The sequence below is a fragment of the Coregonus clupeaformis genome, chromosome 10, assembly GCF_020615455.1.
Source record: "Coregonus clupeaformis isolate EN_2021a chromosome 10, ASM2061545v1, whole genome shotgun sequence".
Taxonomy (NCBI): Eukaryota; Metazoa; Chordata; class Actinopteri; order Salmoniformes; family Salmonidae; genus Coregonus; species Coregonus clupeaformis.
Window position 1 is genome coordinate 23,907,784 of NC_059201.1, and position 26,555 is coordinate 23,934,338.

Sequence of the window (26,555 nt, forward strand, 5' to 3'; positions counted from 1 at the left end):
AACATCCTTTCCACCAGACACTGGGAGATTAATTCACCTTTCAGCAGGACAATAAACTAAATCACAAGGCCAGATCTACACTGGATTTTCTTTTTCAGGAACACAGTGAATGTTGCTGAGTTACAGTTTTGATTTAAATCTGCTTGAAAATCGATGGCAAAACCTGAAAATGGTTGACTAGCAATGATCAACAACCAATTTGACAGAGCTTGAATAATTTGGAAAAGAATAATGGGCAAATGTTGCACAATCCATGTGTGGACAGATCTTAGAGACTCGCAGCTGTAATCGCTGCCAAAAGTGATTCTAACATGTATTGATACAGGGGTTGAATACTTATCTAATCAAAAATAGATGTTTTTTTTTTTTTTTTTTTTTACAGATGTTTCTTTCACTTAGACATTACAGATTATTTTGTGTAGATCGTTGATAATGATCGACACAAATTAATGACAACAAAATGTGGAAAAAGTAAAGTGGTGTGAATACTTTCTGAAGGCACTGTATCTCATTCCAGGGTTTTGGGTGGGTGTGGGGGTGTTGGGAAAATGTTTCATTTTATCTAGAGGCTTGATGATTTCAATTAATGTAGCCATTCTAGCCATTACAGTTAATTTTGGTAGACCCCACCTTATGCTAAGTGAGTTATATCGGCAGGAATGCCTGCTTAGGCCAAGTCCTTTTTAATTTGAACCTTTTCAGTGTTGACAGTCTTTTAGTACATGTTTTGTAAATATTTTGCCAACCTTAAAGGTCCAATGCATTTTTTTTTTTTTATCTCATTCTCAAATCATTTCTAGGTAACAATTAAGTACCTTACTGTGATTGTTTTCAATGAAAATGGTCAAAAATAAAACAAAATAGCTTCTTAGCAAAATGCAATTTTGCTAGGACTGTCTGGGAGTGGTCTGAGAGAGGGACCTAATTGTAGGAGCCTAATGGGAGGGATGTGAAACCTGAAAACGAGCTGTTATTGGCAGAGAGGAGGGCAAACTCTCTTTGTTATTGGTCTACTAACTTAGAAGCAGATAACATTTTTATCTGGTCCAAAAAACCCACCCAGCCAAACAAGCTGAAAGTTCAGGCATTCTTTTCAAACAGCTCTTACACTAAAAGTGCATTATCATAATTTTCACAATTTCACTGTATTATACCAACCTCATAGTGTGGAAATATATATAAAACACAGGAAAATCAAGTTTTTCACTGCACTGCCCATTGAATTTTGTGGTCCTGGAACAAGATGGAGAAGACTGCCAAAAGTCGAGTTCGCTGGAAGGGCGTCGTTCATGGCCTATCCTCCATATGGGGCAATGGGCCAAATTATTTTTGTAGCACCAGTTACTTTTCACAAAGAGAGCAGGTAAACATAGATACAATAAGATCCACAGAAAAGGAAAATGGTGTATGTCATATAGATTGTGCTCTATATTGGGAGATACAAATCTCAGATAAAACATTGTCAGAGAATTTTCCTACATTTAGCTCCAATGACATACAAACTGTTTCATTTGAATTTCCAGTTTCCTGGATCACTTATTGCATAACTTGAAGTCGAATTACATAAAAAGCAGATCCTTTCTCAACTATCTTTCTGCAGTAGGCTATAATTTTTTATCCATTTGGGGGCAGTATATCCCAATTTAATCGCATCTCCTTTTGCATTTATTTTCAACAACACCCTTCAGTGACCCAATCATGTCTAGTTTGGTAAGGCAGCAGTGAAAACTGAAAAGCGAGGCTATATAAGACCACCTCATTGACATTCATTCATACAACATGTCTCTAGACGATATTTCCCTGAATAACATACAAATATTTGTCAAAAATCGCCATAGCAGCCATGAGTGGCATGACCTAAGTGATTCATGTCCCACTAGAAAACTGGGCATAGGCTGTGAGGAGGCCCTTCTGCAACACGTTTCCAGGAAAATCTATTCCAAGCAATCTATTCCCTTTTCAATTGGAAATTGGATGGTGGTAGGCCTACACCTTGAGATTGCCAACTTAATTTTATAAACAAACTGCAAGATTTAGGGTGCTGGCAAGTGAATTATCTTTTCCACCATACAGAGTCTAGTGTTTTGCAACCAAAATAAATGTGGGTGCGGCTTTTGCACATATGTCTGCCTGCTGTAATGATATTGAACTACTCACCCTGGTAACTAACCCCACCTACAGGTAACTGCCAAAATAATGGAAAGACTTCAGTAAATTAGGTTTTGTTCCTGAGTTAATTAAGCAATTAACATCCCATCATGCTTAGGGTCATGTATAAAAATGATGGACAGGCCAATATTTTGGCTACCATGGCTATGCCCCCATAGGATGACAATGCTCCCATACACAGGGTACGAGTGGTCACTGAATGCTTGATGAGCATAAAAACAATCTAAACAATATGCATCCCACTGGGCACAGACGTCAGTTCAAAATGTCACCATGTCATTGGATTTATGTTAAAAGTGGGTAAAAAAAGAATCCCAAACGTTAATGACTTTTTTCAAATCCACTTTTTTTTGTTGGAATGACGTGGAAACAACTTTAATTAAATCCGTTTTTGCCCAGTGGGATGGCCATCTACAGATCTCAACCCAATTGAAAACTTATGGCAGATTCTGGAGCGGCACCTGAGAGAGCATTTTCAACCACCATAAAAAATAAATAAATAATAATTATGGAATTTCTCATGGAAGAATGGTGTCGCATCCCTCCAATAGAGTTCCAGAGATTGTAGGCCCAAGTGGGGGAAAATGTAGGGAAAATGGCGCCGCACAGTTTCCAGAAAACAGTCGCTTTCAAACTAGGGATTTCTTTGCTAATTGAGGTAAAACAGTAATTCTGCTCATAGATTATGCATGTATAAACTACACATTGAAACATCCAACTCAAAGCGGTAGGTTTAAAAAATACTTACTTGTCGCCAAAGTTACAGAGCATGTCTTTAAGACAGTTTATGTTTAAGTTTATTTTTGGCAGTTATCTGTACCTTGGCAAAAAACTAGTCGAGTCTCCAGACTTGTTGCAACTGAATGCCACAACAAAGAGGTTGCAGTGGCAGCTGCTTCATGATCTCTAGACAAAATGTTTATCATTTGGCATCAAATTACTGTATGTATAATCAGTAATGTTCCTGCTGCTGGTGAAATGCCATGGGATATTGTCATCGTTCCCAAATATCATTGAATAATTGTTCTGTATTATCAAGGTAGTCACATACTGTATGTGCACTGTAATCAGTTGATGCTGCCAATGTGCACTGTCCAAATAAACCTGAAACAGTGGACTGACTAACCCAGAGAAAATTGTTTGCAATGATGTCATTATGAGATGAGTCATTTTACTGATCTCTTACTCTTTGAAATATAATTTGTGAGGGAAAAGCACAATTCATTTTGAGTGCAGCTTTGATTGACTGTGCCTTTCAATGCAACTCCCATGTAAATACACGGTTTCACTACACTCTTAGAAAAAAAGGTGCTATCTAGAACCAAAAAGGGTTCTTCGGCTGTCCCCATATCAGAACTCTTTGAAGAACTCCTTTTGGTTCCAGGCAGAACTATTTTGAGTTCCATGTAGAACCCTTTCCACAGAGGGTTCTACATGGAACCCAAAATAGTTCTACCTGGCACCAAAAAGGGTTATCCTATGGAGACAGCCGCAGAAGCCTTTTAGAAAAAAAATTTCTAAGAGTGTACTACATAATTTGTATGAACTAGGCTACAACTGATTAATGTATATATTAAAGGCTTTGGTCTTAACCCTTGCATTATAACACTAATGCAATATACGCTATAAATGCAACAGTATGTGGACACCTCTTCAAATTAGTGGATTTGGCTATTTAACGTGGCACCGTCATAGGATGCCACCTTTCCAACAAGTCAGTTCGTCAAATTTCTGCCCTGCTAGAGCTGCCCCGGTCAACTGTAAGTGCTATTATTGTGAAGTGGAAACGTCTAGGAGCAACAACGGCTTAGCCACGAGGTGGTAGGCCACACAAGCTCACAGAATAGGACCGCCGAGTGCTGAAGCGTGTAGCACGTAAAAATCGTCTGTCCTCGGTTGCAACACTCACTACCGAGTTCCAAACTGCCTCTAGAAGCAACGTCAGCACAGGAACTGTTCTTCAGGAGCTTCATGAAATGGGTTTCCATGGCAGAGCAGCCACACACAAGCCTAAGATCACCATGTGCAATGCCAAGCGTCGGCTGGAGTGGTATAAAGCTTGCTGGCATTGAACTCTGCAGCAGTGGAAACGTGTTCTCTGGAGTCATGAATCACGCTTCACCATCGGGCAGTCCGACGGACGAAACTGGATTTTGCAGATGCCAGGAGAATGCTACCTGCCCAAATGCATAGTGCCAACTGTAAAGTTTGGTAGAGGACGAATAATGGTCTGGGCCCCTTAGATCCAGTGAAGGGAAATCTTAATGCTACAGCCTACAGTGACATTCTAGACGATTCTGTGCTTCCAAATTTGTGGGAACAGTTTGTTCAGCATGACAATGCCCCCGTGCACAAAGCGAGGTTCATACAGAAATGATTTGTCGAGATCAGTGTGGAAGAACTTGACTGGCCTTCAAAGAGCACTGACCTCAACCCCATTGAACACCTTCGGGATGAATTGGAACGCTAATCGCCCAACATCAGTGCCCAACCTCACAAATGCTCTTGTGGCTGAATGGAAGCTGCAGCAATGTTCCAACATCTAGTGGAAAGCCTTCCCAGAAGAGTGGATGCTGTTATAGCAGCAAAGGGGGGACCAACTCCATATTAATGCCCAAATTATTTTGGAATGAGATGTTCGACGAGCAAGTGTCCACATACTTTTGGTCATGTAGTGTATGTATCCCACAAATCTCATCCAACATGCAATCATCAAAAAGATCAGACTTTCTTATATCACCAGTGGTATGAGATACAAGTGTCACTGTATCCTTGGATTAGTACTCATGAACTGAGCCCACTCCTTTTCCACCAGACATCAAGCCACGTGTGGCATGTTACAGGAAAGACTGGAACCTGTCCTTAATGGCAAGAGGGTTTTCATTTGATTTCAGAGCGTAAACATGATTTACAAGAGATGTACAATAAGTCAGAGATTGTCATGGGATGAGTTTCTGATGTCATTCCTTTCAGTTCCATGTTTGTTCTGATGTGTTGTCTGTTATCTGACATCATCAGCACTGACTAACATGCATCTGACCTGCAAACAGATGCCTCTATTTCTCTTATCCTACCGAAAGTCATAGCAACAGGGATAAATAAGTCAGACCTTGCATATAACCAAAAAGAGAAACATAATGGGTCAGTTCTAGTTTCTGCATGACGTGAGTAGCTACTGTGTGCTTGTTTGTTGTGAATAACACTAATCCAATCCACATAAGCCACAAACTTTCTAAAATGTTCCTTGAACATGAACTTTCAGGATCCCAAATGACAACCACTGGATGTTTGAGTCAAGGAGTATACTGATTTTTACATATTCAGTCTTGCTTAATTCACAGGTCTAATCAATGGGGGAAATGATCATATCCTTTTCCCCTATCAAATCAAATCAAATGTTATTGGTCACATACACATATTTAGCAGATGTTATTGCGGGTGTAGCGAAATGCTCAACAGATTACATTACAGTGACACAGTAACACCTGTAACTCACTGGATTCTATGACCCTACAAGCTTCCCTAATGACTGGCATGAACTCTCCAGGTACTGTGACATAATATCCATCCCTTTTAGTTGCCCAGAGTGGCCCTTTATTGGGTGGACTTTTAAGCCATCACAAAACTCACACTTAGAAACTCATTTTCTTACTTACTTATTGACACAGACAGACACACACCAACAAACCCACAACACATACACAATCACTCACACACTAACCCTCCAGCACATTATCCTACTGCAGGGGCACCCATTTTCCTAGCCTGGCAGATGTCGCTGATGGCTGTGGCAGTTAATCCAAGATCCTGTGTTTGTACAAGAAGGATTTAGCCATGGCCATGATACCAACATCTGTCAGGATGCTGCAGTGATCTTCCAAACACACACAGAGCAACAGCACAGGAATACTGTACATTTCCATTCTGGTAAAAGAGGGTAAAGACCTACCCAGAATCAGGATTTGTGGTAAGTTCATGCAGAATTGAATGGTTACGATGTTTTATGGACATGAATAACTACTTTATCTAAGGTTGTTGGTGTCTTACGACAAGAAAAGTTTGTTATCGTAATGTTTGTCAGTAAAAAGGGCTATATGTTTATATTTCATAATCTAGAAAAATATATACTATTTTTTATATAAATTGTGCTAATTTATTGGATGTAGTAGATGTATATTTATTCAATGCATATCATATTATGTTGATACATGTGTACATGATGATATACAGTACATGATGTAGACTTTGAAAATAATTTTAAATCTAAAACAACTAAAACACTGTTTACAGTGTTTTAAAAAATAAACACTGTACGCAGAGCATTTCAGTCAGTGCAGCAGTTGGAGGTTTATTTACATTTTAGTCATTTAGCAGACGCTCTTATAATTCAATAGAGCATGTGGTTATTATTCACATAGTAAATTATTGCTCAACAATTGCTTGCGATTATCAGTATACTGTCTTGAACATTGAGGTTGGATAATGTGAAAGTGCACACAGACATGAATACATTTAGATTAAAATGTGAATTAACGTTAATCAGATAGCCAGTCTGAATAAAACATTGTACATTTAGCATTCTGGTGTACTCATGTTTGCCAATTGAGGAGTCCAACATTTCAAGCCATTTATTATGGATTGTCAGAGACATTTTGCCAGGAGAAAATGAAAATCCAACTCAACAAAGATTGAAAGTATGTGAGTTGATTAATAATTATACAATAATAAAAATATATAGAAACTATAGAAAGTAGAACACACTATACAACCTACTTTTGCCATCACAAATCAGTAATCTTACAGTAGCATGTCTAGTCAGTGACTCAGTTATTGACGGTTAATAAGCCATCACTAAAGTATGAATTCATAGTTTCATAGAATTAATTTAATAGTGGGTACATTACTTTATTAACAATGTTTAATGGCATGGACCTCTATCAAAACACTGCAGCAAGAAAGAAAATGCTTAGCATTCCTTTGTAAACATCCCATCACATGGCTTCCGCATGTGCTCCTTAATGGGCTCATCTTTTCAACAGCATGAATATGATTATGTGAGACGGTGTGCACATGTTCTGTTCATCATATTTCCTTGTAGGAATAGGCCTAAGCCTCTCAGTGAGCAGCGCTCTACTCACTTATATTCAATTGGAATGCAAAGCATGATCTGTGAATGATGTCAGTCAAATAAACGACAGTATCTGAAGTGTTACTTTTAAATCTGAACTTTTGTTCAAATTGTTGAACACGTTATGTTATCGATGTTACATCAATATGACATCATATACTGTAACTTGGCTACTGCCAATCCTGCTTGCACGATAATTGCATAAACATTACGTATAACTCAATTATTATAGAGGGGCTCACCAAGACTAAAGTAGAACATCTGAGAGATAAATGATTGAACACCTTAAAACTGCTGACTAAAAGCGCTGGAGAGGAACACATTTCTAGCAATGCCTGGACAGTATATGTAGTTAAACCAATATTGGCCATCAACAGGATTTCATGCTGAATTGGGGACAAGTCAATATGCAAAAGGTTTAAACTGTTTAGTGCAGTAGGCTATGTGTTTTATTGGCAAGCACAAGATGTACAAAAAGCCTTTTCTTTGTGCATGTAACCTAATGTATTCCAATGTGAATCATCCCATCCCAGCCTGTTGATAATGTGTGTGTGTGTAGATATGTGAGTCAAACAAGAAGTTACCTCGCTGTTGTACACTCTTTTGTATATGCATCATAAACAGGTCAACCTGAAGGGTTATTTTGCTGCCTATCATTTAGAAACTCGAACAAACTGTCCATAGTTTTGTCTCACACACATGACAATAACACCCAATCCATGAAGCTGTATTGGAGCAATGTCAGGAGTGACTGTCAGCTACAGTATAATGAGAATCTTCTGGTGCCAGACTGCACATCTGCACTCTTCACACTTTCAGAAAAAAATAGGAAGTCAAGATGAGATGTCTTCAGAGGGGTTGGGTTAAATGCGGAAGACACATTTCAGTTAAATGCATTCAGTTGTACAACTGACTAGGTATCCCCCTTTCCTCTCCCTTTCAATGTTCACTTAGATAAGGCCTGCCATACTATATTATTTGATGTTTATCTATTTAATTTGCTCTGTTTTCCATAGATTTTTTATTGGATGTCTTGAATGATTTATAAAAGTTATCCTCTAAATGTCTTGCCATACACCTACAGTATATTAATGTACTGTACATCCATCATACATGTATTACATCTATAGTGATGTCTTTACTTTATATCTCTCTTTAATAAAAGATCCTGTCTGATGTAGATATCCTTTCATGTTTCATGCACATGAGTAATGGGGAAGACAGGCAGCAAAGTCCTGAGAGAGTTGTCTATGGATGGAGTTCAGCCTCAGCAGGTAACGGCTTATACACAACACTACACACACACACTCACACATGCTTACACTGACACTGCAACAAACACCAACACTACATACGCCCACACACACACAACACACACACAAGCATACTGATGCCACACACACTCACACACGCACACACACACCCATACACACGCATGCACACACGCACACACGCACACACGCACGCACACACACACACACATACTTTCACACTCACCACATACTCTACTGCTACTGTCTATTATCTATCCTGTTGCCTAGTCACTTAACCCCTACCTACAGTATATGTACATAGCTACCTCAATTATCTCATACCCCTGCACATCGACTAGGTACTGGTACTCCCTGTATATAGCCATGTTATTTTTACTTATTATTGTTATTCATTATTCACTGTGTACTCATGTCACTGTTAGTCTCACTGTTGTTTACGAAGCATGTGACGAATACCATTTTATTTTATTTGACTTCCTTAGTGGGAGACTGCAGGTCATGTGTGTGTGTGTGCGTTGGAGCTTATCTAATTCTGCGCCGCTTACTCACCACAACTCTTGACTCTGTCCAAATGGGACAGCTGCGTGTTCCACAGCCATCAGCTGGTTATGCAACCAGGATCAACTCCAGCTTACTTTAACATGTTCAATCTCTCTGTAGCATCATTAGTCCTACAGCGCATTCGGAAAGTATTCAGACCCCTTGAATATTTCCACATTTTGTTGTGTTACAGCCTTATTCTAAAATGGATTAAATCGTTTCTTTTTCTCATCAATCTACACACAATACCGCATAATGACAAAGCAAAAACAGGTTTTTAGACATTTTTGCTAATTTATAAAACAAAAAAATTTAAATATCACATTTACATAACTATTCAGACCCTTTACTCAGTACTTTGTTGAAGCACCTTTAGCAGCGATGACAGCCTAGAGTCTTCTTGGGTATGATACTACAAGCTTGGCACACCTGTATTTGGGGAGTTTCTCCCATTCTTCTCTGCAGATCCTCTCAAGCTCTGTCAGGTTGGATGGGGAGCATCACTACACAGCTATATTCAGGTCTCTCCAGAGATGTTCAATCGGGTTCAAGTCCGGGCTCTGGCTGGGCCACTCAAGGACATTCAGAGACTTGTCCCGAAGCCACTCCTGTTTTGTCTTGGCTGTGTGCTTAGCGTTGTTGTCCTGTTGGAAGGTGAACCTTCACCCCAGTCTAAGGTCCTGAGTGCTCTGGAGCAGGTGTTCATCAAGGATCTCTCTGTACTTTGCTCCGTTAATCTTTCCCTCAATCCTGACTAGTCTCCCAGTCCCTGCCGCTGAAAAAGATCCCCACAGCATGATGCTGCCACCACCATGCTTCATCGTAGGGATGGTGCCAGGTTTCCTCCAGACGTGACGCTGGCATTCAGGCCAAAGAGTTCCATCTTGGTTTCATCAGACCAGAGAATCTTGTTTCTCATGGTCTGAGAGTCCGTTAGGTGCCTTTTGGCAAACTCCAAGCAGGTTGTCATGTGCCTTTTACTGAGGAGTGGCTTCCGTCTGGCCACTCTACCATAAAGGGTTGATTGGTGGAGTGCTGCAAAGATGGTTGTCCTTCTGGAAGGTTCTCCCATCTCCACAGATGAACTCTGGAGCTCTGTAAGGGTGACCATCGGGTTCTTGGTCACCTCCCTAACCAAGGGCCTTCTCCCCCGATTGCTCAGTTTGGCCAGCTCTAGGAATAGTCTTGGTGGTTCCAAACTTCTTCCATTTAAGAATGATGGAGGCCCCTGTGTTCTTGGGGACCTTCAATGCTACAGAAATGTTTTGGTACCCTTCCCCAGATCTGTGCCTCGACACAATCCTGTCTCGGAGCTCTACGGACAATTCCTTCCACCTCATGGCTTGGTTTTTGCTCTGACATGCACTGTCAACTGTGGGTCTTTATATAGTGAGGTGTGTGCCTTTCCAAATCATGTCCAATCAATTTAGTTCAATTTCAAGTCTCATAGCAAAGGGTCTGAATACTTATGTAAATAATATATTTCTGTTTTGCTTTGTCATTATTGGGTATTGTGTCTAGATTGATGAGGAAAATTTTTTATTTAATCCATTTTAGAATAAGGCTGTAACGCAACAAAATGTGGAAAAAGTGAAGGGGTCTGAATACTTTCTGAATGCAGTGTATGTATATCAGAATACTTTACAGTTCACAGCCTTCCACAGCTAATAAAACAGGCATCATCTAGCTGAATGTAGAAACATAGAATGATTGACTTAAAATGTGATTAACCTTAAGTCCCCTCTATGAAAGAGATGGTAATTGCTGAGTAAGACACGTTTTTTATGTCGGTATTATATAAATTCTACCTTTTTCTAAACCTTGAGGAGTGCTTGAAATCTTTGATTTCTGCGTACTCTCTTAGGAAAGCTCATTCCCTGTTTGATCAAATCAAATCAAAACACAATTATATATTTAATAAAAACAGCCAATCCCTGTTTAAACATTAAAGGAAAGATTAAAATAATGAAAATAAATTGAAATAGATACAACCAGGTAAACATGAATTCCTAATTGATTACAAGCACATTAATTATTTTATTGATTATTGAGCTAAATCTAATGCAAACACAAACTCCATTCATCTTCTCCCTGTCTGCCCCCAGCAGGCTCAGGCCCACGATTGGCACACTGACTCCTGATACAATGACCTTAGGCCTGAGCCACATGAAGAGATCAATTATTCAATTCATGAATCATAGCCATGGAACATACACCCTATGCAAAGTTGTACTTTAAAGGATGCAGCCCATGTGTACAGTGTGTGTGTTGCGTGACTGTTAGCTATGGGAAAGAGAGAGATAATTGTGTTCCTTCCTAGGCTGTCTCAGTCAGTGTCCTCTGTTAACATATTAGTCCACTGGAGCGCTCTAACTTCGTCTGCCCATGTGATTTTCCTTGTCAACTCATGTTTCCGCTAAAGGTGCCTCATAAGGCCAACATGCCCTCCTCCTGTAAGGGTTGAGTAGACGCCATGTTTTTCAGCAGGGACTACTTGGTACGTCCCCAAAGTGGTGCAAACGGGACTGAAGTGAATTGATTCGTGGGGGATTAGAGATTAAGATTTCCCCTCCCGCTCAGATGGGTTTTAGTGGAGTAAATCTGTGGATTATGATGTCAGAGGCCAGTGGTTGTCGGAGAGGAAATTTAATTGTCAGAGGAGTGCTGATGGCAAGGATTATGGAACGGCCAGTGAGGAGATATAGGAATGGGAAGCCATGTCTGTGCCATACCCCTGTACAGTGAAACCTTCAGTGAAGAACATCAACCACTATTGGAATTTGGGAGTTGTCTCTCCATGATGCTGAGTGGATTGTTCAGATGCTGATTCAGTGAGAGAAAGATAGTTTTATTATATTGCCTGCCTTTTAAAGCATCAAGTGGTAAGTAGTCTTGGTTGTGATTGCTATCTAAGTTATGTATGTAAATCAGCAAGTTAGTTCACTAATGTTATGAAAGTACATTCGTCACATTATCAAACCCTTAGTTTCTGCGGATCTCTTAGCATTGTAAAGGCCCATCCCTAACCGTGTGTGTGTGTGTGTGTGTGTGTGTGTGTGTGTGTGTGTGTGTGTGTGTGTGTGTGTGTGTGTGTGTGTGTGTGTGTGTGTGTGTGTGTGTGTGTTTTAGCCTGCCCCGGCTGCTGCTATAGAGGGGCTCACCAAGACCAAGAAGATGAAGGTGAAGTGGACTCAGCTGGGCATGGTGTTCTTCCTGTTGCTCTCTCTGGTCATGACAGGATGTTTCCTCTGGCAGTACCAGATGCCAAAGTTACTGCCAGGTAAGGCTCACTCCCTGCATTCAACCTTGTTCAAGAAAACATAGAACCAAACTAAAAATAATGGCAGGACATGAAGCAATTCATCATATTATACAGTGAACAGCATCGATTCACTAAACATATCAGCCTGTCAATCACTTGTGGCTTTGTTACATTGTATCTGAGGTAAAGGGGTTAAGATTAATCAGAGCTTATAATTATACCAGTGGTTACAGTAGGCTACAAGTAGCTCCTGCTTCCCCTGCATTAACATTGACTCATACAATAGGAGATTTTGTACACAAAGAAACCTGTAGAAATCAAGGAGGAAGTCCATTGTTTCAGGGAAAAAAAGTTCCAACACACATGGTAGTTCTTGCTTCAGAATGGATTTATTTGCCTGGGAGCCATATGAGGCTAACCACTGGGCAAAAACAGGATGAATCAACATTGTAATTTCAACCCCAAAAACCAGTGTGATGACGTTGAATCAATGTGAAAAACTCATAATAATTGCAAAAAGTCATCAATGTGAGGGCATTTCGTCTTTTTTCACCTAACTTTTAACCTAAATTCAATGACATGGTGACATTTTTTGTTGATTTCACATTGAATTCACAATAGTTGACATCTCAACCAAATGCAAATCAAAACTAGACGTTGAACTAACATCTGTGCCCAGTGTCTGAGATGCGATTCTGAAATCCAATTAGCTGTTTTCTGTAGGTGGTGAATAGATTAGAATGTTAAAGACAGACAGTGTTCATAGGGAACCAACCTACTGTAGTGCTAAAGGTGTGATGAGTTGCGTTCTTTAATTGAAGTGATGCTTCTTACACATGTATTCTTTCAGTAGCACACCATGCCTGTATGATCTGGTACTGGATCTGAACATACTGTAAGCCTATGGGCCTGTTTACTATAGTAACTCTATGAACTATAAAGCTCTAATCCTGTGTAGTTACTTAAATGAAAGTCTCCTTTAACTGCTCATTCAAAATTCACAGTGCGTTCAGAATTAATCACCTTTATGGCTGCATGTGTTTGTGCAAATTGGATTCTTTGTGGTAGCCTACAATGGACAGATAAAGGAACTCAGATGATTAATTAAGTCCTGTTCATGCCAATTATGGCACATTGTGTTCGTCTCCTTGTCATGTCATACATATTGTATATTAATCCACCAATATCAGTTATGAATTTCAATAAATCCCCAATTTCTCTCCCACTTAATTTCGCCTTATTCTGTCTCTCTGCCAGATGAGGGCATGGGAGGCAATGCCAAATCAGAACGGATGTGCCCACGCTTCCCTGAACCTCTCCCCCTCGAGCACCCTATCCCTACTCTGAAAGCGGCACTGGAAAAGGTAAGAGCTCCCTTGGGCCATTCACAGACTATCCACATTATGCTCCTGTCCAACTAAGAACAGGGAACATGTGTTAGTGATGCTTGATAACAATTGCCTAGACAATGGCCTAGACATGAGGGGATGAATTACCATGCAGAGAAATAGAGAAAGTGTCCTTTTGCATGAAGCCTCTGGCAACAGAGGTGGACGTGACCAGTTCCTGGATTGATATTATTCAGACAGTGAAGGGCATTTGACAAACAGAGAATAGGGCAGTCCTATCAGTCCCAGCACATCTCAATACAGATGTAGGATATTAATTTGATCACCCGGTTGCACTTTGACATTTCAGACTTGATTTTCCCTTAAAAACAATGTTTCAATCCCTACAAAAATGTCCATTAATTATAATCCACATAATAATTCACATTTCCTGTTGCTGCAGGATTGATTTCCTGCTGTAGCAAACTGGCTCAAATTAAGAACCTACATCTGTACAAGCAGCAGTATGTTATGGATGATTACATTTCCATGGGACATTAACAATGTCCTCAGAATGATAAAAACACATTAGAACTCCTTGTATCTTTTATACAGAACAGAAGATCACTGCATACAGTAAGACGTTACTGCTTTGACCATGTAAAAACAGAGTATGTTCAGCATCTGCCCAGCATTGGCATTGAATTAACCTCCATCACAACAAATCAATAGGCAGTATTTTTGTCCACAGAATGCCTTCAAATCTTTTATACCCAACTTTTAATTGTTTACTGAAACTACTGTAGAACAATTAATATTATTAGATATACAGTAAATACTGATATTATGTTCTCACTCAGGTGGACACACTGCTGCGCCAAAGCGTCAATCCTACCAGTCTTCCCTCTTTGTCGGCCATTGTGATTTTCAACGACACAGTTCTGTGGACTGGTAACTTTGGCAAGAGGAACAGAAGTGACCCACTCTCAGCTCCGCCCAATGAGTACACCATATACAGGTGAGCAGCATAGATTTCAGGGCTCCTTGGGCCCTAAAGGGTGATGACAAAGACAGGTCTGTTTATGACCCAAATCACCACATGTTTAAGACTCCTACTCCTACTCCTTTAAGTTTGAAGCTTGTGGTGTTGGCATGATGGTCATTAATGATAAGCACCCTTAGCCCTTTCTTATACATTTCTCGATTCAGGGACATGCGTGTAGTTCCGTTGTCCGTATGTACAGTGGGGAAAAAATGTATTTAGTCAACTATGACAGACAAAATGAGAAAAAAAATCCAGAAAATCACATTGTAGGATTTTTAATGAATTTATTTGCAAATTATGGTGGAAAATAAGTATTTGGTCAATAACAAAAGTTTCTCAATACTTTGTTATATACCCTTTGTTGGCAATGACACAGGTCAAACGTTTTCTGTAAGTCTTCACAAGGTTTTCACACACTGTTGCTGGTATTTTGGCCCATTCCTCCATGCAGATCTCCTCTAGAGCAGTGATGTTTTGGGGCTGTCGCTGGGCAACACAGACTTTCAACTCCCTCCAAAGATTTTCTATGGGGTTGAGATCTGGAGACTGGCTAGGCCACTCCAGGACCTTGAAATGCTTCTTACGAAGCCACTCCTTCGTTGCCCGGGCGGTGTGTTTGGGATCATTGTCATGCTGAAAGACCCAGCCACGTTTAATCTTCAATGCCCTTGCTGATGGAAGGAGGTTTTCACTCAAAATCTCACGATACATGGCCCCATTCATTCTTTCCTTTACACGGATCAGTCGTCCTGGTCCCTTTGCAGAAAAACAGCCCCAAAGCATGATGTTTCCACCCCCATGCTTCACAGTAGGTATGGTGTTCTTTGGATGCAACTCAGCATTCTTTGTCCTCCAAACACGACGAGTTGAGTTTTTACCAAAAAGTTATATTTTAGTTTCATCTGACCATATGACATTCTCCCAATCCTCTTCTGGATCATCCAAATGCACTCTAGCAAACTTCAGACGGGCCTGGACATGTACTGGCTTAAGCAGGGGGACATGTCTCGCACTGCAGGATTTGAGTCCCTGGCGGCGTAGTGTGTTACTGATGGTAGGCTTTGTTACTTTGGTCCCAGCTCTCTGCAGGTCATTCACTAGGTCCCCCCGTGTGGTTCTGGGATTTTTGCTCACCGTTCTTGTGATCATTTTGACCCCACGGGGTGAGATCTTGCGTGGAGCCCCAGATCGAGGGAGATTATTAGTGGTCTTGTATGTCTTCCATTTCCTAATAATTGCTCCCACAGTTGATTTCTTCAAACCAAGCTGCTTACCTATTGCAGATTCAGTCTTCCCAGCCTGGTGCAGGTCTACATTTTTGTTTCAGGTGTCCTTTGACAGCTCTTTGGTCTTGGCCATAGTGGAGTTTGGTGTGACTGTTTGAGGTTGTGGACAGGTGTCTTTTATACTGATAACAAGTTCAAACAGGTGCCATTAATACAGGTAACGAGTGGAGGACAGAGGAGCCTCTTAAAGAAGAAGTTACAGGTCTGTGAGAGCCAGAAGTTTGTAGGTGACCAAATACTTATTTTCCACCATAATTTGCAAATAAATTCATTAAAAATCCTGCAATGTGATTTCCTGGATTTTGAAAATTACAGGCCTCTCTCATCTTTTTAAGTGGGAGAACTTGCACAATTGGTGGCTGACTAAATACTTTTTTCCCCCACTGTATGTATGATGTACTACGTGCTCAGAGCATGTGAATGTCCTATCAATCGAAGCTGCCTTGCTGCTCTTAAAAAAGGCATACATGTAACATGTCAATCAGCCTCTGACACAGTTAGCCACTACAGTGCACCACTATGGAGCCTTTTAACACCATGGAACGTAGCTGTAGGTATTCTGGCTTCAGAGTACAGCTGTCATTACTGACCAACATAAGTCTGTAGAGTGATCATCCCAGAATGAAATGAGTGCTGTTAAAGTCATGTGACTTTGTTTACTTGAACCAAATGTGGTAGATAAATAATGCCGTTTTTTCAGTCATTTGTGTGGGGACTGTACAAGGATGTGCAGGGATTTTTATGTAAATGCGCCAATCATTCTATTCTCTTGCCAACAGAGATGCTGTCATAGCGTTTATTGATGAAACTCACCTACAATCAGAGGGGAAGTGACATTCAGGGGAAGTAACATTGAGAGCAATAGGCAAATTAACATTGAGAGGAAGAGGGAAAATAACATTTGGAGGAAGAGGGGAAATAACATTGGGAGGAAGAGGGAAATAACATTGCTGTGTGTCAAGGTATAGGTACAATATAGATTCACTTTTGATGCCATGTCAAATTTATATGAATCGATAAATATATATTTTACCAGAGGGACATGGCCCAAGTCTGCAGCAAGGAGACAGTGAAACAAACATGAGAACACATACATTATTTATTTTATTGAAATCTGTTTATCTGGGTTCACAGTAGTATTTGGACAAGTTGCATCTTACTGTATGTGAACAGGATAAAGTGCTGAGGACTGGAAAAGAGTACTCACTTCTTTCGACGCCAAACCCACACACCAGTGGTGGGTTTGGCAATGTAACACTTCAGCTCCACTATGAGTGTCATGTTGCTTTGCCATCAGCGTCGTTTCAATGTGTTTTGAGAGAGGAGCAGAGGGGAAGAGCATCTTTATTCTATTTTCCCCTACAGTACTGTACCATATTCATCAATTGTGTGTAAGTACAATAGCTTTGGTCCAGTTTTTCGCAAGTACTCATGAAATTGTTGCTAGTGGTTGTACTAAATTATCCTAATTACACAAGTTGCTTTTGTTTACATTGTGAACCTAGCTAGTCAATGTAGCTAGCTAGCTAGTAGTAGTAGCTTCTTGACATCATAAATGTTAGTAAAATGTCCCATGTAGCTCAGTTGGTAGAGCATGGCATTTGCAACACCAGGGTTGTTGGTTCGATTCCCACGGGGGACCAGTATGAAAATGTATGCACTCACTAACTGTAAGCGTCTACTAAAATGTAAAATAACCAGTGGTGTATCATTATTTCAATTCACAAGATAGAATGAACGTGCCTGCATCAGCCATCAAGAATTGAACCTCGACGATTCTTGAGCTTGGATGTGACGCAACTCGGGCAGTGAAGCAGCTTTCATTGACTTCAAAGGAATCATTTCCTCAACGGCTGATGGCAATGCCGGACACCCGATGGCTATAGTGTAGCTGGGCCGTTAGAAGAATGTGATGAGCAGAAAATAACCCCATACCTACTGTAAAATATGGTGCTGGATCTTTGATGTTATGTGGCTATTTTGCTTCCACTGGTCATGGGGCCCTTGTTAAGGTGAACGGCATCATGAACTTTCCCAGTACCAGGACCTTTTAGCCAAAAACCTGGTAGCCTCTACCAGAAGGCAGAAACTTGGCAGCAAGACAATAACCCCAAGCACAAAAAAATTGTTAGATTTTGCAATGGCCATCTCAGTCTCCGGACCTGAACCCCATTGAAAACCTGTTGTTTGGGCAGTCCATAAGCACAGAAGAAATAATTAAAATATTTTGAAAGTTTCTGTATGGAGGAATGGTCTAAAATCCCTCCCAATGTGTTCTCCAATCTCATAAAACATTTTAGAAAAAGGCCCAGTGCCGTTATCCTCGCAAGGGGAGGGTGCCGGAGTATTGAAAACAGGGGTACCAATAATTTTGACCCCTATTTTTTTGAGAAAAAAAACTGAATACTTGTTAAGCTAGTTCTCTGAGTAATTGTATTCGTATAAAATAATATAATTTTCCCATTTATATACATATTTTATATAACAGTATTTATATTACTTAATTTATACAGTATTTTTTGCTAATCTTATCAAGGGTGCCAATAATTTCGGTCATGACTGTATCATGAGGCGGCAGAGCCTCATGATACAGTCACTGAGGATGATAGCGGATGATATTGCCACTCCTATTTGCCATCTCTTCAATCTAAGCTTACAAAAAAGTGTGTGTCCTCAGGCCTGGAGGGAACCAAAAGTCATTCCGCTACTCAAGAATAGTAAAGCACCCTTTAATGGCTCAAATAGCCGACCAATCAACCTGTTACCAACCCTTAGTAAACTTTCTGAAAATTTTTTGTTTGACCAGATACAATGCTATTTTACAGCAAATAAGTTAACAACAGACTTTCAGCATGCTTATAGGGAAGGGCATTCAACATGCATGGCACTTACACAAATGACTGATGATTGGCTGAGAGAAATTGATAATACAAATATTGTGGGAGCTGCTTTGTTAGACTTCAGTGCAGCTTTTGACATTATCGATCATAGTATGCTGCTGGAAAAAACGTATATGTTATGGCTTTACACCCCATTCTATATTGTGTATTGAGAGTTACCTGCATAACAGAACACAAAGGGTGTTCTTTAATGGTAGCCTCTCCAACATAATCCAGGTAGAATCAGGAATTCCCCAGGGCAGCTGTCTAGGCCCCTTACTTTTTTCAATCTTTAATAATGACCTGCTACTGGCTCTGAGTAAAGCCTGTGTGTCTATGTATGCGGATGACTCAACACTATACACGTCAGCTACTACAGTGAGTGAAATCACTACAACACTTGACAAAGAGCTACAGTCAGTTTCAGAATGAGTGGCAAGAAAAAAGTTAGTAAAAATATTTCAAAAACTAAAAGCATTGTATTTGGGACAAATAATTCACTAAACCCTAAACCTCAACTAAATCTTGTAATTAATAATGTGGTACTTGAGCAAGTTGAAGACTAAACTGCTTGGGGTAACCCTGGATTGTAAACTGTCATGGTCAAAACATATTAATGCAACAGTAGCTAAAATGCCCAGACTACTGCCCAGTCGTGTGGTCAGGTGCCAAAAATAGGTACTTAGGAAAATTACAACTGTCCCAGAACATGGCAGCATGGCTGGCACTTAAATGTACACGTAGAGCTAAAATTAATAATATGCATTTCAGTCTCTCATGGCTCAAAGTAGAGGAGAGATTGACTTTTTGTAAGAAGTATTGACATGTTGAATGCACCAAGCTGTCTGTTTAAACTACTAGCACACAGCTCGGACACCCATGCATACCCCACAAGACATGCCACCAGAGGTCTCTTCACAGTCCTCAAGTCCAGAACAGACAATGGGAGGCGTACAGTACTACATAGAGCCATGGCTACATGGAATTCTATTCCACATCAAGTAACTCACGCAAGCAGTGAAATCAGATTTTTAAAAACAGATAAAAATACACCTTATGGAACAGCAAGGACTGTGAAGAGTCACACACACAGGTACAAACACACAAATACAAACATACATAACATACACACTATACACACATGTACAACCGGATTGTGTAGAGTAGTGGCCGGAGGGCACACACTTAATGTATTGTGAAATCTGTTGTAAAATGTATTTTAATGTTTAAATGTTTTATTATAATGTATATTATTGCCTTAATTTTTGCTGGACCCCAGGAATGGTGATCCATAATACAAAAATATGACAAATGTTTTACATATTAATTCATATTTCTTATTGCTTGCGTCCTCTATTCACAAATCAAAGCTAAGAAGTCTGCTTCCTGACCAACTCCTGTGATTTAGGGGGTATACACTTTAAAAATCTATGGAGGGTTGGAGGTGTTGCTATCAAATACAAATAAGACTGAAGGCTACACTTACGGCCCTGCTACACTACAGCTATCGGGCATCTGGCGTTGCCGTCAGACATCAGCCGTTGAGGGAATGCTTCATTTGAAATCATTGAAAGCTGCTATACTGCCCATGTTGCGCTCGCGTTGCGTCACGTCCAAAGGCAGTGTCCAAGCTCAAGAATCGCAGAGGTTACATTTTTTTACGGCTGACGAGCGCATTCATTCTATCTTGTGAATTGAAATAAAGAGAAATAACATTTATTTTGGTTGCATATGCCCTCCACTAGACACCGCTGGCTATTTTACTAAGATATATGAAGTCAAGAAGCTACTAGCTAGCAGAAACTCTAGCTAGCTGCATTGACTATGTTCACAATGTAAACAAAAGCAACGTGTAATTAGAGGATAATTTAGGACAACCACTAGCAACAATTTAAGAGTACTTGCGAAACACTGGACCAAAGCTATTGTACTTACATACAATTGATTAATATGGTACAGTACAGCAGGAAAAATAGAACAAAGATGCTCTTCCCCTCTTCTCCTCCTCTCTCAAAACAACACACTCTGTGTAGCAGGTAGAACATCACATTGACAAGATGCTGCTGGCAAAGCAATGCAACGCTTATAGTGGACTTGAAGTGTCATGTGAACACTGCTGTAATTTTTCTGAATTGTGTTATGTTGTGAGCTGAAATTGGCTTGAAAATGTGCTGCCAGGATTCAATCAGAAGAGTGTTGTTGACAAGCCCATTGCACAATCGACAATTCAAAGGCAATTTACTGGTGTTTGTGGAGATCATATTCACAGTAAACTGTGTGTACAGTGCCTTGCAAAAGTATTCATCCCCCTTGGCGTTTTTCCTATTTTGTTGCATTACAACCTGTAATTTAAATTGATTTTTATTTGGATTTCATGTAATGGACATACACAAAATAGTCCAAATTGGTGAAGTGGAATTAAAATTAACTTGTTTCAAAAAATTATAAAAAACTAATAATGGAAAAGTGGTGCGTGCATATGTATTCACCCCCTTTGCTATGAAGCCCCTAAATAAGATCTGGTGCAACCAATTACCTTCAGAAGTCACATCATTAGTTAAATAAAGTCCACCTGTGTGCAATCTAAGTGTCACATGATCTGTCACATGATCTCAGTATATATACACCTGTTCTGAAAGGCCCCAGAGTCTGCAACACCACTAAGCAAGGGGCACCACCAAGCAAGCGGCACCATGAAGACCAAGGAGCTCTCCAAACAGGTCAGGGACAAAGTTGTGGAGAAGTACAGATCAGGGTTATAAAAAAATATCCGAAACTTTGAACATCCCACAGAGCATCATTAAATCCATTATAAAAAAATTGAAAGAAATGGCACCACAACAAACCTGCCAAGAGAGGGCCGCCCACCAAAACTCACGGACCAGGCGAGGAGGGCATTAATCAGAGAGGCAACAAAGAGAGCAAAGATAACCCTGAAGGAGCTGCAAAGCTCCACAGCAGAGATTGGAGTATCTGTCCATAGGACCACTTTAAGCCGTACACTCCTCAGAGCTGGGCTTTACGAAAGAGTGGCCAGAAAAAAGCCATTGCTTAAAGAAACAAAAGGCATGTGGGAGACTCCCCAAACATATGGAAGAAGGTACTCTGGTCAGATGAGACTAAAATTTAGCTTTTTGGCCATCAAGGGAAACGCTATGTCTGGCGCAAACCCAACACCTCTCATCACCCCGAGAACACCATCCCCACAGTGAAGCTTGGTGGTGGCAGCATCATGCTGTGGGGATGTTTTTCATCGGCAGGGACTGGGAAACTGGTCAGTCTTGAAGGAATGATGCCGCTAAATACAGGGAAATTCTTGAGGGAAACCTGTTTCAGTCTTCCAGAGATTTGAGACTGGGACTGAGGTTAATCTTCCAGCAGGACAATGACCCTAAGCATACTGCTAAAGCAACACTCGAGTGGTTTAAGGAGAAACATTTAAATGTCTTGGAATGGCCTAGTCAAAGCCCAGACCTCAATCCAATTGAGAATCTGTGGTATGACTTAAAGATTGCTGTACACTAGCGGAACCCATCCAACTTGAAGGAGCTGGAGCAGTTTTGCCTTGAAGAATGGGCAAAAATCCCAGTGGCAAGATGTGCCAAGCTTATAGAGACATACCCCAAGAGACTTGCAGCTGTAATTGCTGCAAAAGGTGGCTCTACAAAGTATTGACTTTGGGGGGGTGAATAGTTATGCACGCTCAAGTTTTCTGTTTTTTTTTGGACTTATTTCATGTTTGTTTCACACACCAAAAATGTTTTGCATCTTCAGAGTGGTAGGCATGTTGTGTAAATGAAATGATACAACCCCCCCAAAAAAATCTATTTTAATTCCAGGTTGTAAGGCAACAAAATAGGAAAAATGCCAAGGGGGGTGAATACTTTCGCAAGCCACTGTATTTCGGTTCAAGTGTAAATTATTGTCGGCAATGCGCCTTTATTGAATACTGACCTATGTCTTTAACTATGTATGGGCTATTCAGTCATTATGTTTTCATCCGTCTTGAGTGTTGTCAGCATGGCCCTTAAATAGATATATAGCATGATGTTGTAATTTCAATCTCCAAACCCCTCAATGTCTGGGGTGTGAGGCAGAAATATATGGGGTATGAGGCAGAGAAAACGTTTTGAGGTCAAAAGCCTGAGTGTAGAAAGGTTTGGAGAGTGCACGTGAAAATGAAAAGATGTTAGAGTAAGTTCATCCTCTGAAAGGAAGAATAGTACTCTATTCATTTGTGCATGCTTGTCTTAATGTTTGTTGTAATTATTTTTTTTTGAGTTCTTTGCAGGAATCAGGAGGATACAGTGGTAGTCAATTCCTGTTTGATTCGTGCCCTACAGGATTGCCAGCCTTTCCAAGATCTTCCCAACGCTTATGCTGTACAGGCTGTGGGACGATGGGAAGATTACCTCTCTGGATGACCCTCTGGAGAAATATGTGGATAACTTCACCATTAAAAACCCTCTGGGCAAGTCACGGGACTCTGAGCTCAAGTACGTGACAGACGGCCTGATCTTCCTAGATAGTGGAGAGGTTCAGATCCGCTCCTCCTCTGTCACTCTGCGCAGGATGGCCAGCCAGCTCTCAGGTAAGATACAAACCTCATACCCCGCCCCTCCCACCTGGGATTGGACCTCAGGTCATGCCGACCCATTAAACAACTATCAGGGGGAACCAGTTATGTGCCGAATGTACTCAGCTACAATGTTGAACAGTGTCATGTTATTATGAGCAAAATAGCCATTTTAATGTGATGTTTATGATCCTATTTATTGATTAAATTAAAATGCCACCATACCCCAAACTCTAGTCAGAGCCACCTCTAAGCAGGTTGTTGAATTGCCTTCTGAGGTGGTAAACACTTCTGATGTAACAGAAACTGTTTAGATTATCACTGCATCTATTATTAGCATCCAAACCTGTTACTTCAATATGGCACCCTACAATACCTTGCTTTCAAACAGGTTGGATTTGATTATGTCTATATGAGGATCAAACTTTGATCATTGAGGCATGAAGGTTGAACTCAATTCATTCATTGAGAGTATTTCATGTTTCAGATCAGACATTGACACTGATTTCTGAGCTGTACATTAAATTAAATGATCAGAGACACTCAAAACAGATATGTTAGAATAACAGTTGAGGACCCTGTTTCGGTTAAAATTAATTGCAATTGGCTTGAGCTTCATTTGTCATACTAGCTAAATTAATGCATTTTCTTTTCTTTAGACATAAACACTAAAGATGTTGTGTTTTGTCAACTGCAGGTCTACCCAGAAGACTAAGAGCCACTAACCTGCTGTGGAAGGGGAAAACACAGGCTGCAGTGAATCTGCTGCAAGACGATATCCTCGTTGCAGACCCTGGCACCAAGTAAGACCTTAGTCATTCCCATCATTCCCAGCATTATAATCATTCAAATGTTCTGTGTGTCCTTGTGCCATTTAAAATTCAGTCAATATTTGCTATGTGTAATATAATGGAACCTATTTGCTACACTTATTTGGATGTAAATAGATGGCTCAGATGTTTAATTCCGTCACCCCTGTGGGCTGTATTGGCCCTTCAGTCTGCTCTATCAGAATGACTTCCCACTCTGCTGCTCTGTGTTTTGCAGATGCCACTACAGTAACCTAGCCTTCTCCTTACTGGCCCACGTCATGGCTGAGAAGGTGGTGGGCCTGGACTACCAGCACTGGATCAATGATAACATCCTGGACCGGCTGGGGATGGAGGACACAGGCTTCGACATCACCCCAGGGATCCAAAGCCAGATGGCTGTGGGCGTCTACTCCAGTGGCCAGCCAGCCCCTCTGTATGACCTGGGCTGGTACCGCCCCTCAGGCCAGATGTTCTCCACTGCCGCTGACCTTGCCAAGCTGGCCATGATGCTGCTGGGGGCCTACCACCGCAAGCTCCTGGAGCCCGACACCCTGAAGATCATGCTGACCCCTCTGTTCCGCTGTGATAAGGACTACTTTGCCAACCGCACCGGCACTCCTTGGGAGGTGAACGAGCAGCTGGGCTACGAGGTGCTGCGTAAAGACGGAGACCTGGATGGCTACTCAGCCACCTTCTCACTGGTACCCAGGCTCAAGCTGGGCCTAGTGGTGCTGATGGCTGGCACCAGACCTCAGAAGCAGGAGGTGGTGGCCAAGGCATACAGCCACATCATACCCGCCATGGAGAGGGTGTTCCGGGAGGCCAAAAAGATCCTCATCCCTCCCCCTAATCCAGACCCATACATAGGCTTCTTCACTTATGGAAACATCACCTTCTATGAGATCAAAGCTGGGGCCGACGGTGTTCTGATCATGCAGCAGTTTGGTCCCCAGATTGAGGACCTGATCCCAGAGAGATATCGGACAATCAAGCTGAACTACCTGGTGGACAGGGTGTTCAGGGTGGTGTTTGAGAAGGAGTACCCCTGTGTTTTGCGGGTCAGCACCGCCTCGGTCTCCCTCGAGGCCCAAGACGGGCAACTCTTTAACTTTTATGTGTTTGACAAGCGTGGTCTGTCCCCTGGCTTCGATGCACCAGGACTGAATACATACAATGTGATCCGGATAGCCCGTAGGCCGACTTTCTCGAACTAACTGAACTCATACAACAGAAAGGCACATGTACATGCTGGATGAAGGTCCTTTTTGGGTCTGTAGCCTATATGTAATAGGGATAATCTGAATTGAAAGAAAACATTGCTGGCGGACAGTGAGTAGACAGTACCATGATGAATTGCAAAAGAAGGTACACAGACAGAAAAAAATTGTTTAATTTATCCATTGATGTTAACTCTTGTACAGAACGTTTTTGATTTCTGTGTCAAATAATGGCATTGTAAATATTCATCCTTTTTATACAGTTGCTAACCTGCTCGTCAAAGTTCTCATTCCAAAAGCATGGGCATTAATATGGAGTTGGTCCCCTCTTTGCTGCTATAACAGCCTCCACTCTTCTGGGAAGGCTTTCCAATAGATGTTGGAACATTGCTCCGGGGATTGCTCAGCCACAAGAGCATTAGTGAGGTTGAGCACTGATGTTTGGCGATTAGGCCTAGCTCGCAGTCGGCATTCCAATTCATCCCAAAGGCGTTCGATAGGGTTGAGGTCAGGGCTCTGTGTAGGCCAGTCAAGTTCTTCCACACCGATCTCGACAAACCATTTCTGTATGGACCTTGCTTTGTGCACGGGGGCATTGTCATGCTGATACAGGAAAGGGCCTTCCCCAAACTGTTGCCACAAAGTTGAAAGCACAGAATCGTCTAGAATGTCACTGTATGTCACTGTATGTCTAAGTAGTAGCTAAAAAAAGAGCCCAATGGTGGTAAGCTTTACACCACTTCAGCCAACGCTTGGCATTGCGCATGGTGATCTTAGGCTTGTGTGCGGCTGCTCAGCCATGGAAACCCATTTCATGAAGCTCCCGACGAACAGTTATTGTGCTGACGTTGCTTCCAGGCGCAGTTTGGAACTCTGTAGTGAGTGTTGCAAATGAGGACAGACAATTTTTACGTGCTATGTGCTTCAGCACTCGGCGGTCCCGTTCTGTGAGCTTGGGTGGCTTACCAATTCGTGGCTGAGCAGTTGTTGCTCCTAGACGTTTCCACTTCAGTACTTACAGTTGACCAGGGCAGCTCTA

General features: G+C 41.2%; 1 protein-coding gene across 3 annotated transcripts; it reads left to right on the top strand.

Annotated features, from left to right (window-relative positions):
• Window positions 1-6,021: 6,021 nt before the first annotated feature.
• lactbl1b (lactamase, beta-like 1b) lies at window positions 6,022-25,889 on the top strand. 3 transcript variants are annotated; one of them, XM_041888433.1, is made up of 8 exons: window positions 6,022-6,136; window positions 8,463-8,571; window positions 12,241-12,391; window positions 13,631-13,737; window positions 14,562-14,719; window positions 23,255-23,502; window positions 24,185-24,290; window positions 24,535-25,889. In XM_041888433.1, the coding sequence occupies exons 2-8, from the start codon at window positions 8,509-8,511 to the stop codon at window positions 25,511-25,513; spliced, it is 1,812 nt and encodes a 603-aa protein (XP_041744367.1). In that variant the 5' UTR covers window positions 6,022-6,136; window positions 8,463-8,508; the 3' UTR covers window positions 25,514-25,889. The 3 variants fall into 3 exon arrangements, with proteins under 3 accessions (XP_041744367.1, XP_041744366.1, XP_041744368.1); XM_041888432.1 differs by having other exon boundaries at window positions 8,479-8,571; XM_041888434.1 differs by having other exon boundaries at window positions 8,507-8,571.
• Window positions 25,890-26,555: the final 666 nt, after the last annotated feature.